General features: G+C 51.1%; 1 protein-coding gene across 1 annotated transcript in view; it reads right to left on the reverse strand.

The window, feature by feature from the left end:
• LOC144173621 (uncharacterized) overlaps positions 1 to 14,422 on the reverse strand; it is a 70,075-nt gene that overhangs the window by 39,650 nt on the left and 16,003 nt on the right. The window contains exon 2 of the mRNA XM_077701965.1: positions 2,446 to 2,613. Within this exon, the coding sequence (XP_077558091.1) occupies positions 2,446 to 2,568 (123 nt within the window). The 5' untranslated portion in view covers positions 2,569 to 2,613. The remainder of the gene's footprint in view (positions 1 to 2,445; positions 2,614 to 14,422) is intronic.

Consider the following 14,422-nt stretch of genomic DNA (forward strand, 5'->3'; position numbering starts at 1 on the left):
GTTGCGCCGCACACGTGACCTATTGCGTTATAACGGCGGGTCATCAATCAAGTTTGTTTTGGGGGGTGCGGGATGAGAGCTTGCGCTCATTTTTTTTTAATATTGTTCGTTATTCTCTCCCTATGATTACGTTCTGTTTCCACGTAGAGCCACCGACATTCCTTGTTCTCATGCAGAAATTTCTCTACACAAGATACTTCAAAACACCCGTCCGCTAATATCCGAATAGCGCGGCATAATTGCACGAATTTACAGTATATCCCCAAAATAGCCCATGTACAGGCCCCCATGTACCAAAATTTACGGAGAAATACCTGCGTTATGTGATACGCGTTAAAGAGTGATGGGGCAGAACACACAATTTTCGAGTTGTCTTTAGGTTTTAGCTCTGTTATATGTCACAAACGGCCGGCCAGGCCCTCAATTTTTACATTCGGGCGGCCGACATCACAACCTCCCCGGCAGGGGACGGCCATTTTTGGTCGCGCTTCGGCACCTGAGTAAGCCCGTTCACTTTTCCCGCGTTTGTTTCCTTGTTTATTTTTTCTCCTGCTTTTCGTTGTCACTGAAGAGCGCACGTGGCGGGGTCACTGGAGTTCAGCTCACTCGCGGCTATCCCGATTTCTTGGGAGGCGAGGTCAGTGCGCCAAGAGGGTCCCGTATAGTCCACCTCGGACGTCTCCGATTCCGGGAAAGCGACGTCACAATCACGCGAGCAGCCCCAGACTCCCAGATGCGGCGTGGTGGCGGGGACCCAGGGAAAGAGGGAGCAAATGTGCGGGACAATCGGGCGCTCGGGCAACGTTTATTTGGGGGTGCGAGCGGCAGCTTGGGGCAGTCGACTGGAAGTTTTTCAATGTGCAAGACGCTGGGAAAGATTAGCGAAGTTCGTCGGTAGGCCAGCGGCGGAACGACCAGCGCCTCATCTACGGGATCGCTTTCGCCCCGTCGTCGTGAGTCTCAAGGCCGACCAGACTCCGCACCCAGGATCCCTGAAAAACGTAAGCGGCTGCCCGCGAAGCGGACTCGCCTTCGCCGTGACTTTCCGTCATTCAGCTCGCGGTTACCCATAGCCACACCTAGGGTTAAGGCGTATGCCTCCTCCTCAAGTGTTTTTTGCGAAGTTTGTGTACTTGCTATGTTTTTTTGTCGTTGTTGTTATTGTTGTTGCTAGGGTTAAGATGTAAGCCTCCCCAAAGAGTGTGTATCTCTGTTCCCCGCATTGTGTATTTGGTTTTTTTTCTGTGGTGGTCGCTTATCTAGTAGTGCCGTGCGTTAGCCGCCCTGCGCGCACAAATTCGATGTCCACGTAAAGGTTCTTTTTTTTGTCACGCGCTGTCTGTCCCCATGTAATCTCATGTTGTTGATGCTGTAAAAATATTTAGTTTAAAACGTACTCGTGCACCCCCCTACCCTCTCATTCACTCCAGCAACTTCGGCACACATGCTCACGCACAGGCCGGCCACCCTGCGAACATCTATAACTGTTATCGCGCCTCCACTGCTTGCGTGAGCGGGCAAGGGGTGGTTTGTGACAATGCAATTCTTCAGTGAAGTCTTAGTGCCATCCTATTCGGCGCTGAATTTTGAGCTTGTAGCGGATAAAGCTTTGACATGGCATAACGCACAAAAAAAGAACGGGGGCACAAGAACGAACACTTCTACGGGTCTAGCGACAGTCCGTTTTTTCTTGCAAACCGTTTTGTCTCGCTTTTTACCATATTTAAGTACCAGCTATTTCCTTCGTTTATTCGTGTCACGTGGAACCTTGTTGATATGCATTTTGATTACCGCCTCCACAAAGTTTCTTGGAGTGTACGTGAACTTTTCCTGCGCCACCACGCCGATGATTTTGCGTATGTAGAAACGCAATTTTAGAATAGACGCATTTTTACAGCGAAAGCTTGGTTACTCCAGGTACAAATCCACAAAACGCCTCGTTCCGCCGATCTGACATCCAAGGTCAGCAAAGGTAAAGCTAGCGCATCTACCTCTTTCGTAGCTATCGCTCGGAAAACTTTAGCTTCACTCCGCTTTCGCGCCGACTAAGCAGCGTCGATGTATCGGCTGTGGTGAAATTTTATTGCGGTAGTTGCTGCTACAAAAGCGGCTGTCTGGCAGACGTCTCCGCCAAATCCGTGCTATCACTCGACAAACTTCATTTCGCCGCTTCCACCGCGGTGATTTTTTTTGTTTACTCCGGCCTACCCTCCTTCCTTCTTCTCATTTTCCGGTTGCATGGCTTTCCTTTGATTACTAAAGGAGTACAACAACATCGTCGAAGAGTGCTACCATTCCAAACATGGTCTTCTGCAGGGATAAATGCAGCTTTGGTGCTTCATGGTATGGAGCCATTGACAGCACGTAGTCGTGGTTCTATGCAATGTTCTGATACATTTAGATTTTGTGTTAAAATTTCTCATCTGCCTTCAGGCCAAGACTCACCAATGCTGGCTTGCACGGATCATCCAGGAGCGCCTTCCTGGCCGCTTGGTAGAAGGAGCAGCACGGGACCTCGACATCAGGAAACGGTGAATACACGATTCCGTCCTCGATCCTAGCCTTCATTGCGCCGAGTTCAAGTCAGTTCGTGGCTTGTGCACGGGAATCTGGCTGGTGGAACAAGAAGTTAACATAACCAGAAACTGAATTTTCAGGGATAAAACGCAAGAAAACTACAAAAACCGAGTGGACCAGGCGCGACAACATTTTTCTTCCCAGCTGTATTCATACCGAATTCGACAGCCCATACCTTTTCAGCCAGTTCATCTGAGATTTCAAGCAGACCACTTCGCTAGCATGGATGATGTCATTTCAAGAAAAGAAAGAGCCTGTTACCAACCGGCCCATGCCAACATGCGTTTCACCGATTATTTTTCCCCTTACGTCGACATTTTCTTGCCATGGCATGATGTTATATAGGTGCGCGTCAAAACTTTCGATTTGAATACTTCTCTTGTATACACATGGCATGTGCACTTTTTTTGCACATCTTACACCTTTCATCTCTCAAGTTATGTTTCACTGCTATGGGTGCCTACCACCACAGTAATCATAGAATGGCGCATTACATGGTCGATCGCAGCGTAAATAATGATTTACAGCGTGGTTTATTTGTATCACTCTCGGTTTCGACGAAACGAACACCCAGGTAACCGCCATGACCTGAGGGGGTTCATGACGTCACCGTTCTCTTCGCACCGCAACCGGTCTGGAAGCGCGCACAGAATACCTCGAGTGCGTGCCTGCGCGTTAATAATGGCCCGGGTCGTACGCGCCCGGGCTGCATGACGTCAGTCCCAAAAGTGTGACTTGACGTCATGTAGAAGCGGCGCGCGCAAGCAGCAGCCAGCACGTTGGCTACGCCCCGGGAGCCTTGATGTCGGCAGTTTGGGGCTAGTCGATCAACGCGCCGGGCTGATTCCGATGTCAAAAGGGCTTTCTCGAGCTTTCACGAGCATGCGAAGAATAAAATTGATATAAAATGTTATAATTAACGGGTTTAGTACACACTTTCTGAGAGATATCGCGTGATACAACGTAGCTGTACAAAGTAGGCTGTTTACGTTGGGATCTTAAATTTGAAATTTCGTGTCAGGATTCTGTACGAAAACTCTAAGACCATATTATTCGCAATACATAGTTTTTGTGTTCAGATTTTCATTGTTAACACTTCGTTTTTCAGCACAGCTCTTTCTCCTCTTATTGAATTTACTACATTTTTGTAGGATGGTCGTTTTTATGCTCTATATTTTTTGTGTACACAGTGCACCGCACAAGAACACCCAGGCTGTTGGTGAGCGTTTACAATAAACAGTAATAATCAACAATAGTCAAATCTAACCATAAGAAACGTCCCGCTCTAGTGGCTTTTCGAGAGCTCCTGTGGTGATAGCATATGGAGACGAGTGAGTATTCGAGAGTTGTAGTTATGCCTAGTACACTGGCCCACTTTTGGGAACTGAGTATGAATTGGCATCACTACGTTCACTGCGTTGAACGACAAAAATGGCGAGTCTGCTGAGCCAAAGGTACCAAACCTGAAAGGGAGGAGAAAAAAACAAAATTGGATTTCCCGCTCTTGCCTCTGTTTCATGCCTGAACAAAGAAAGGAGAGGCGTCGTCCAATCGCTGCTGGACAGAAGTCACGTGGATGGCACTCGGCGATGCTGACTGGTACACTGTGGGGCCCTGATATAAAAATCCCGAGGAGGAATTACCGCGGACACTGCTGAGGACATAAGCGGGCTCCGACGGAGTGCGCTGCGACGAAGTACAAGCAGAGCTGCAAGTTAGGCTAGGGGCTATCGTATGTAGAATATTAAAACGACGAATCATGACAGACCTATAGGCGACAGTACTAGAATCAAAACTGCTTTCATTTCGGGAGAAAAGTGACATGTCAGAAGCGCGGAGGAAATGGTCCCGAATGAGACGTGTACAGCGGTACGAGGAGAATAACAAAACGCAAAGAAACAAGCATCGTGACCATGACGCCTTCGCGGTCACAGCGCAAACCACACAAGAGAAAACGGCCTCTGCGCCCTTGTCTAAGTACGCTGCTACAAATATCGCCCAACACACCAAAACGTCTTCCTCAAGTTGATGAGTACGATTCCTAGCGACGCCTAAGCACTCAAGGCAACAAGTGAGGGCTGTTTCACCTCCCGCCTTTCCGTATTACCATCTGTATCGGCGTTTGTGTATTTGTGCCCTGCCGATGGCTTTTAGTTCGAGGCCACCAAGATGCTGGGTAGAGTCAACTGCGCCACCTGTTCGCAGCTTTTCACCGCCAAGCAGCAATCGCTTCGCCGTGCTTCATATGGAAAATGGGTGCACACAAAGTGTACTGCCCGGCCTGACCAAGGCGCCCAACTTCTCCGCGCTGGTGAACTTCATTTCCACTGCAACGATTGTTGCAAAGAGACACCAACATGTTAGCCCGACGAGAACGCCGCACCGGCGGCATTTGCAGCAGCGGCAACCTCGCCTTACTCGGCTCCGTACCGCAAGGCATTCTTCCCCTACCCCGGTGACTTTGGCAGCCAACTGGGTAGAATGAATGACCTTCTCGTCAACGGAGTGGAAGGTATATCTACCCTAACCGACGAGTTAAGCCAGATGCGGCAGGAGGCACCCTCAACAAAACGCAACTTCGCAGGTGCAACCAGCGCGAACCTAAACGAAGACAAAGCAAGTTGAACACAAAGACAACGGCTGGGTCCTTGTGTTCAACTTCTACGCCGCTGTCCTTGTGTTCAACTTGCTTTACCTATGTCTAAGTTTACGCTGGCTGCACCAACGAACATGTATTTACAGCTTGCAACCATTCTGCAAAAGGCAACCCCGGCACCATCACCGTTCCCCCACGCTTCCGTGGGGGCGAACAAATGCAGTGAGCAACTGACGTCCCCCTCCAGCCCCGCAAGAAAGTGCTGTTCGTGTCTCGCCTGCACCAGGATGCCTCAGAGTCTACTGCGACGAAACTCGTCACGTCTGTTTGCAACTTCGTGAGAAGGTGGTATGCACGCCGCTAAAGGCCAAGCACCCGAGCTACGTGGCATTCCGTGTAGCTGTTAGCGATTGCTGTTTTGACCTTGTGAACAATTCGTCATTCTGGCTGACCGGCTGTTTATTCCGCCAATTTGACAGCCTTCTGAGAGAAGAGCGAGCGCTGATGCATACTGATATAAATATTTCATGAGAATTTCTTTTTACTATCAGAACGCACGAGGCATAAGTAAAAAAGCGCACCAGCCCTTCAATAATGTGTAATTTTCAAGCATGACGCGTACTGCATTACAAAAACCTGCTTATACGGAAGAATGTCTCCAACAAACTAATTCTCCGATGAGTACAATGTCTTCTGCAACGACAGAGATTACAAACATACCGGCTAAACATACGATGGCCGAGTTTTATATGCATTGCAAAAGTCCATGACTGCATTTCGCTGTTCTAACCAAGAATCAGGGATTGAATACGCTTGGGTTGAACCAGTATTGAAACGCAGAAAACACTTTCTCATCGATGTGTACTACCTTCATCAGGCTTTAGACATCCCTGACTTCGTGTACGTCTTTCACCACCTCTCACAAAGTTTAGACACTGGCAAGTACAACTTTCGTTTATTCGGTGACTTCAACGTGCCGGGCCAATAGTGGAATCCAGGGTAATAGGCTGGCAATGGACCTTTTTGCAGCACCAGTCCTCCTTGAGACCGCCACGGTGAACTTAGAATGACAGTAAAGAAGCCCCTCCTCTCCCCTTACCCACCCACCAAAATAAAGTCACGCGCCATCTCACTACCGTGAAACCTGGGGTGGGGCGAATCATGCAGTGTATAAGTGTATTCAAAGATCGTAACACTCTCTCTTGCCACTCGGCGCGCCCTGATTAGGCGTTGGAGAAGCGCCATCGGAAGGAGCACTAGCGCGAGAGAGAGTTGCTTTATTGGAAGAGAAACGAGAGACCACTCAGCAGATAAATGCCTCTCGGGTTCAGAGCACCTTAATCACGTCTGAGTCTAGGAGGAGGATAAACGGAAAAAAGAGATAGAAAGGGGCAATACGATGATGGTTCACAATCCACGAAGCAGGGACAGCATTGGCAGCATCATAGCTGGTCCAACAGCCCCGTGTCGTTTAAACAGTCCGGCAGGGGACAAAACGATTTTTCGCGATTTGATGTGTAACATTTCGGGAACAACAGGTTTAAAGAGGTATGAAGGTTTGAGGGGCATGAAGTCAGCCCCAGTTTCGCATACGACGCTCTCAGCGCTGATCACACCTGCGAAGGTTGTGGACACTGGCACAGTGCATGCGCGAGTGTCTCTACTGCAGGACAGTGCGGGTACGCGGGTGAACTAGCGATGCCAAGCCTGTGACTTCTTTCCGCGCAGTGGTGCCAGCCGATTCGCAGACGAAGAAGGAGAGCGTGGTCTGCTAGGGACAGCCACCTCGAAGGAAGGGGTTGAGGTGGCTTGCCGGATGCAACTCGAGCGTCAGGGTGCATGGCTTGGGGGTCCCTTCGCATAAGGTATCGCGCGACGTCCAGGGGCCTGATTGCCTCACTCATCGAAGTAGATGGATTGCGCTTCCTTTGCCAGGCGATCAGTCTCCTCGTTTCCATTGATGCCTGCGTGAGCCGGTAGCCACTGCAGCTGGATGGTAAGGCCTTTACGCTAGGCTGTGCAGTTTCCTGGCGAGACTTTGTACAGCCAGAGAGCTAATGCCGGCGTGGTCGAGCCTCAGGAAGGCAGCCTTCGAATCTGGAAGGATGGCTACTTTCCGGTTAATGAGATTCTGCTCGCACTCCTTAATGATGTCAGCAGCCGAGTGAAGGCCCATGATTTATGCCGTTGTAAAGCTGCGGGGCACAGGCAGGCGGCACCGCCTGGCTGAAATGAACGCAGGCGCGATGGGTGCTGCAGCCACCACCCCCCTTGTCTGGAAACACGAACCAATCGGCGAATATCAGCACGTGCCCCTTAAGATTCTCCAAGCAGGCCGCTGCTTCATGCCTTAATTGAAACAGTGGAGTTATCCGTTTTGACAACACGTGCGGTAGAGCGACGCTTATGGTGATCTCATTCGTCACGTGGGGTGGAGGGGATATGATGTGATCCGTCGGGGGCTGACCGATCCCCGTTTCGAAAGTACGGACAATCCTACCCATTTGAGAGTAAGGTCGTTCTCGTATCCGTGTGAGGAGGGCGCCTTCGTCTGGAGCCCTATCTAACCGCTCGACGTGATTGAAGGCTCGCTGTAAGGCGCGGAGTCTGACGGGCCAGGCAGGGGATTCACCAAGCATTCCCGCGTATTGCGACGCGCGTGGGAAGCCTAGAGCGGTCCGAAGTGCATTCCTGTGCTCGGTGTCCAGTTTCATCCACCGTGTTTGCTTGACGGTGACAAGAGGAATAGCGTAGATGACTGTGGAGCACACCATAGCACCGTAAATTTGAAGTTCCCAAGGGTGTGAGCAACCACGCCCCTTGGCCAAGAGTTTACGGATGGTTTTCAGGACACGACTGGACTGGCCGAGTAGCTGATTGATTGCTAGGCCCCATGCCAGGCGATGGTCAATAGTAAGTCCGAGATATCTGACCTGGGTCTTCCACCGGAGCCGTGAGCCGTGTACTTCCAAAGGGGAGGTCTAATATCGTGCTCTGGGGTTGGGCTGGAATATCATCGCTTCAGACATGGTAGTGGAAAGGAGCAGTTCAATTGCCGTGATATATTCCGAAACCACGTTCAGTGCTCTTCGCAGAGATTTCCTGATTTGGTTGCTCTGACGCTTTGGTCCCCGGTTCCACAATGCAACATCGTCAGCATAAACGGGGTGCGACACTCTGTTCTAGGTCTCTTGGTATGCTCTCAGGCAGAACCGACAGTGCGAGGTTGAAGAGCAGCGGACTAAGCACTGCACCTTGGAGAACTCCTGTACTGACATCTCTTGGACTGCTGAGGACGTTGCCAACCCGAACTTTCAGGTGGCGAGCCAACAAGAAGGCCCAGATGTAGTTCCAATATCTTCCAATGACAGGAATGCGGTCCAGCGCAGCCTCGATGGTTAGGTGTAGCAGGCGGTCAAAGGCAGACTCAATATCCACCAAAAGAAGAAATTCCACTTCATCCAGTGCAGATACAATATCCGCGATGCTGTCGGCAGTGCAGTAGAGTTCACGGAATCCGGTCTGTTGCTTGGCAATAGCTCCAAGGGCTCGGACAATCCCCTCTAGGCGAGATATAATAATCATCTCAAAGTGCTTTCCGGCCGCCGAAGTTAAGGGCTCAGGTGTGTATGAGCTGGCTGCGTTTGGAGGCTTTTGACGTGTCAGGAATGAGACAAGGGCGTAGGGCACGGGATTGACAGTACCGCCGAGTGCCAGACGACGTTGAAGGCGCTCAGAAGGGTCTTGCTCCGGGTTGTCCAAGTTCCGCATCATTTGCTATGTGATGCCATCAGCGCCAGGGGTGCTACGAGGCTTAGTCATCTAAAGCGCATTTCTAAGCGCGTGCATTAAAAGGACTTCGTGGCAGAGCGTTGAGATATGCGATGGAGTCAAAATGGCAGTTTTTCTCTCAGTGCGAGGGGTAGTGGCTGCTGCGAGAATGCAGGGGGTGGTGGAGTAAAACTATCTGCAAGCAGTTCCACCAGTTCCACTGTAGTCCATTTCTAGTGACAACGGCATGCACCTGCTGTTGAGAAGATGGCGGTTGTAGTAGTCCATGCAGCAATATCGGTGCCTGTTGAGGCTATCGTTGGATTTTAACGACTGGCAGATGGGCTCCCAACTGGATCGTCGGCGTTGCTTGGAGTTACGATTGCAGGCGGCATCCAGTTTGTTGTACATTGTACATTGTTCACTGGGCAGCAGAGTTTGTGTGCATGGTCTGTCGCTACGCACGTCGGCGGGCTGCCCGAAGGTTGACAAGCTTCATATCCGGTACGCGCTGTGCAAAGTTCACCCGGTCAGGGACTGAAGCTGCGGTGACACAGTCGGCGAGTTGCCCGAGGAAACCACTCTGACCCATGTTTTAGACAGTTTCCTGAAGAGCGACCACTTAACACCATAACGGTGCGAGTATTAGACCGCACGGCCTCATCTGAAGTGAACAAGATGGGGTAGTGATCGAATCCCCATGTGTCAGCTGTGGTAAACCACCACTAATTGCAACACTCCGATACAAGAGAGAGGTCGAAACATGTTGGGTGACGCATACCACGATGGCAAAAGGTGGGTGGCCCGGTGTACAAAAGGAGCAGCCCAGCTGTGTTGATGGCTTCCAACCGTTCCTTGCCCCGGAGTGTAGAGGATAGGCTGCCCCAGGCGTGATGGTGTGTATTAAAACCTCCCAAAATCACACAGTCACGCCGCAACTTCGACATCAAGGAAATTAGTGATGTAGCGTCCCAGCCTTTCTTGGCTTCACATAAACACAGGCAATCGAATTGCCCGTATACGCTTGGAGAACGGCGATTGCAGCAGACTCCATGGTAGCACAGGTAACACCGGACAAGTCTACAGCACAGTGGGCCAGCGCCGCGCGTACATATAACACTACGCGTGACTTTCCAGCCGGGTGAGTTTGGTTGATCACAGTTTCACTGACACAAACGCTGATTGCGCATACAGGGGCACTGTGGTAGGCCACATATCCCGGAAGACGATAGGTCTCTGGGTGGGTGTACGCCTCCTGCAATGCAACCACATTGACTTGTTCCCGAATGAAATGGTACACAAAGTCGGCGTGGTGGGGAGTAAGGAACGGGCATACCACTAGAGAATGCGGGGACGCCATCGTCTATTGCGGACTCTGACCATGATGTACTGACTGCGAAGGACCTTGGAGAACCACTAGTGGAGCAGGCAGTGCTGGAATGTTGAGATCTTGCCATGCTACCAAGCCAGCCATATCAATAGGATAAGCCGGCGCGTATGTCCGTAGGGTGGAAGCATTGGCCTGCACAGCAGTCAGAAGAGCCTGTAGCACTGCGTCACGCCTATCTCGCACTTTAGCCGTTCCATGCAAATCCGTTGAAGTCACGCCTTAGTGCGGATCAGTGGTGCGCGTCACCGGCTGGGTGCCCTGCATTCGGCATTCACACCCAGCGTTGCTTGGTGGCATCAGCGTTGTTGGCATCAGCTCCTTTGCATGCTGCTTGCTGGTGCAATTTTGGGCTGCTTTGCAGCTTCCTCCGCCATAATCTTTGCCCGCACTACGAGCCTAGACTCCTCTTCTGTTGCCTGCAGTAGCGCTGTTGCCACTTGACGCTCCTGCTGCGGGTTGTCCACAGCGTGTTCCCCAGCACTGTTTGTGCAGTGGAGGGCAGCAGCTGAACAGAACGTACGCTCGTGGCCGCCACCACCGCACGGAGAGTACCTCGTCAGACCTCGGCAGCGCAAGGTTACGTGTCCAGGCGTCCACAACGATTGCTTTGAACAAGGCGGGGCTGGCACGTTCTCACTTCAAGCCGAAGCATGAAGAAGTGCATAGCTGGAAATGGGGTCGTGCCCTGGAAGTGTAGCAGTATGGAGCGCTCTGCCCTCTTTGCTACTGTAGCCGCAGGTACGGAGGGCTACAGTCCTTCCAAGATCTGGGACACTTGTAGTTCCGAATCAACACCGTACATGAGCTTGCGGCTCACGTTCAGGCCTTCAGGTGGGCGGGCTGTCACTGGTATACTGCAGATGTGTGCGGCAACTAAAAGTTTGGTCAGGCAATCGGCAGTGGCAGCGTCGGCCGCAACAATGTATCGGTGGGCGTTAACGCGTACCTCTACTACACCAGATGTGCTTGACAGTTCCCGAGTGATGGCCGATCTTGAAAACGCTTGGAAGCCTGTGCCTCTGTCTGTTGGTCGAAAGAGCGCAGTATAAACTATGTTCTGAGCGTTCTGAAGAGTTGGAACCCGGGTGCCTTCAGTTTTCCTGTGCCATTGTTCACTGATCCAGCTGCTTTGAATCTTCCATAGTGGCCGCAGTGCTGGGCAACGCAGCAGTGACAGTGTGAATCAGGCTAGCCGACACCGAGCATTGAATGCTTCCGCCTGCAGCGCCACACGAAGCAGGGGCCTGGGGTAGCGTCATAGCAGACGACTGTAAGAGAATGCACTGCTCAGCCGCCCGCGGCTGGCAGTGCCAGCTGGGAGAGCCATGCTCTTCGTAAACTGGATCTGCTGGCTCGAGCCCGCAACGGTTTCAACTGGCAGGAAATAATGAAACATTTCCTGTGCGGCGAGAGTCTCGTGCCTGGATAGCACAGTTAACCCGGGCGCTGTGGCCTGGCTTTCCTGAAGCTTGCGCTAGCGCTTGGGACGTGGCTTTATCTGTAGAGGGGAGAGAGGCTGTGCTGGAGTGCTCGAAGTGTCCACGTCACTGCCCTCGTCACCCGTAGCGCATGTGTCATACTTAGCCTTGCCGCTGGTATTCCTCGTGCGCTTACGTAGATGGGTCAAATCCGTTTGTTTACAGAACCTTTTTTATGTGTATGCGGAGCGCTCTAAATGGACGCGTTTGTACTTGAGGCATTCAGGAACGCAGTCGTAACTTCGAGGGCATGCTGAGCGACGGAGTCTGATTCTGATTGTAGGGTTTAGCACGCCGACGAAACGCAGGCGATGAGGCGCGCCGTAGTGGAGGGCTCCGGATTAATTTAGACCTCCTGGGGATCTTTAACGTGTTCCGAAATCTCGTACACACGGGCTTTTTTTCTTCTCGCCTTCATCAGAAAAGCGGCCGCCACGGCCGGGAATCTAGCCCGCGACCTCGTGCTTAGCAGCGCAACGCCTTAGCCACTGAGCCACGGCGGCGGGTCACCGACAGAGTCTGCTGGGGCAGCAAGTCAAGTGCGCGTCAGGTGGATGGAAGCCAGCCACCAGCAGGGTTACTCCACGGTGACAGGTCCCCCACAAGCCCGCTGCATGTTCCTGTTGCGTGACAATGCGGTCACAGGAATGGACGAGTAGCTGGAGGCTGCGTAAGCGTGTGTAGCTGCTTGAGCCCTGATGTCCTGGTTGGTCTGGTGGCTCCATGCTGGGTAGAATCCAGCGAAAATAGCCCCCATAAGGGCTGCCCCGCTCGCAGCAGGGTTGTGGCTTGCTTCGCAACTAAGGCAGGTTGAGTAAAGCTTAGCGAAACCAAGAGAAAGAGCGGAGCCGCGCAATACACATCTGAGAACTTCGCCGTCACCCACTCCCACCCGGGGCAATTACGCACTTGCTGATGCGGTCGCACCCCCTCTCTTGCGTTGGACCATATGTAAGCGATTAAACGAGAGACAGGGTGGTTTCAAGTTGCCTTGGTGTCACATGCCGAGCATGCGAAGAATCATGCTTTACAGAAAAAAACGTGGCGTTTAAAACTAATTTTGAGACGAAATTTAACAAATTTCTGTTATAATGCAATTTATTCCTGATTATTCCTGTATTTTTAATGTTGAAATCATGTTAGTGTATTTGAAATTGATTTCATTCATTGTACACATGTTTTTGTTGCCGTTGTGTGACAACTTGATTTACAGCCATGACATGAGATGACGACAGGAGACGCCGACAACCCGTGCCCCTAAGATGCTTCGCCCCTAAAATTCTGGCTTTCAGAGAACCCGTGCACAAAATATTCTCGTCCTGCAGTCTCTCCCGCACCCACATGTCACCTGTACCTTCCACATGAATGTTACGGTAACAGGTGCACGTCCGCTCGACTAATCTGCAGTGGTCGACGCGGCCCTTTTTCTTTGCGTTTTTAAAGACGATTGTCTTTCTTGGGCAACTTGAACACGGAAAATTCGGTCTAACTGCATGCCCGTCTGCCACTGTGTCTGTCTCTCTCGCAACTCTATTCATCCACCCGGCCAAGGTGAAATATGACCTGCACAATAGGTTTATATACCCACATCCAAATCTAAACGTCTACGTCCGGTAATGTTCATACCCGTCAACATTGTTGAACAAGACCAAAACATTACGCAGATATCAGGCTTAAAATCAGTACGTAAGTACTATTTGCTGTATTTCTTTATTGAAATTTATCGATGCTTGACTTTTGCGACCGCAAATGAAATACTACATCCACAGCAGAAAAAATTCATTCCATCGTCTGCCGTCCCCCGCGCTACTATAGTTTCTGGTGGCATTTCAAGAAATGAAACGGCAACAGTTATGAAGGGTTCAACTAGATAGGTTCCACGTTCCGCTTGGAAGGCACGTGAACTAGGCTAACGTGTTTCTATAAACTTTGAAGTAGGGCGTCTCGATTCACGCGCATCTGCGCCGTACGGCAGCGCTGGCATCGAGGCACCCGGCCTGGAGCTGTGCTGCACGGTAAATTTAAATTGAGTTGAGCCAACCTCTAGTATGTTTATCTTCGGAGGAGCGCGACGGGAGAGGAAAAGCATGAGAGGTGAGCGTTAAACCGAAGGGGGGTATTTACTTGGCAAATGTCTACGAAAATATCGTGTTTCGTCGACATTGGCAACGAAAGCAGCAGATACACGGCCACCCTTTCGTGTTTGTTCTCCCACACTGGTAGCCACGTGCTTGGCGCGTGGTCAGCCTCAAACGTATTTGCCTGTTTCCTTTGAAAGCCTTTATTCTGTGCACAAACGAACTTATAGCGAGCTGTCGAAAAAGACGAAATAACGTGCAGCGCTAGCGAGCATAGCCGATCCCCAAGCAGCAAGCTCGGGCGCTCTTTTGTTTGTGTTGTTTTTTTTTTTTTTTTTTGTCCGAGGCGTCTGTCAAGAATGGCGGATCGGCAGCCTGCACATGCATAGATCGCTGCTGGGAAAATGTCCATTCTTCGAAAGCAGTATACTTGTTTAACTTCTGTTCATCGCCGGTTTTTCATATGCTTCTTTGCCTCCTAACACCGCAGGAAACGTCCTAGACATGGTTTTCTTCATCTTGACTTCTTTCG

The sequence above is a fragment of the Haemaphysalis longicornis genome, unplaced genomic scaffold, assembly GCF_048455015.1.
Source record: "Haemaphysalis longicornis isolate Haplotype H1 unplaced genomic scaffold, Haemaphysalis longicornis Haplotype H1 scaffold_3, whole genome shotgun sequence".
In the NCBI taxonomy this organism is placed as follows: Eukaryota; Metazoa; Arthropoda; class Arachnida; order Ixodida; family Ixodidae; genus Haemaphysalis; species Haemaphysalis longicornis.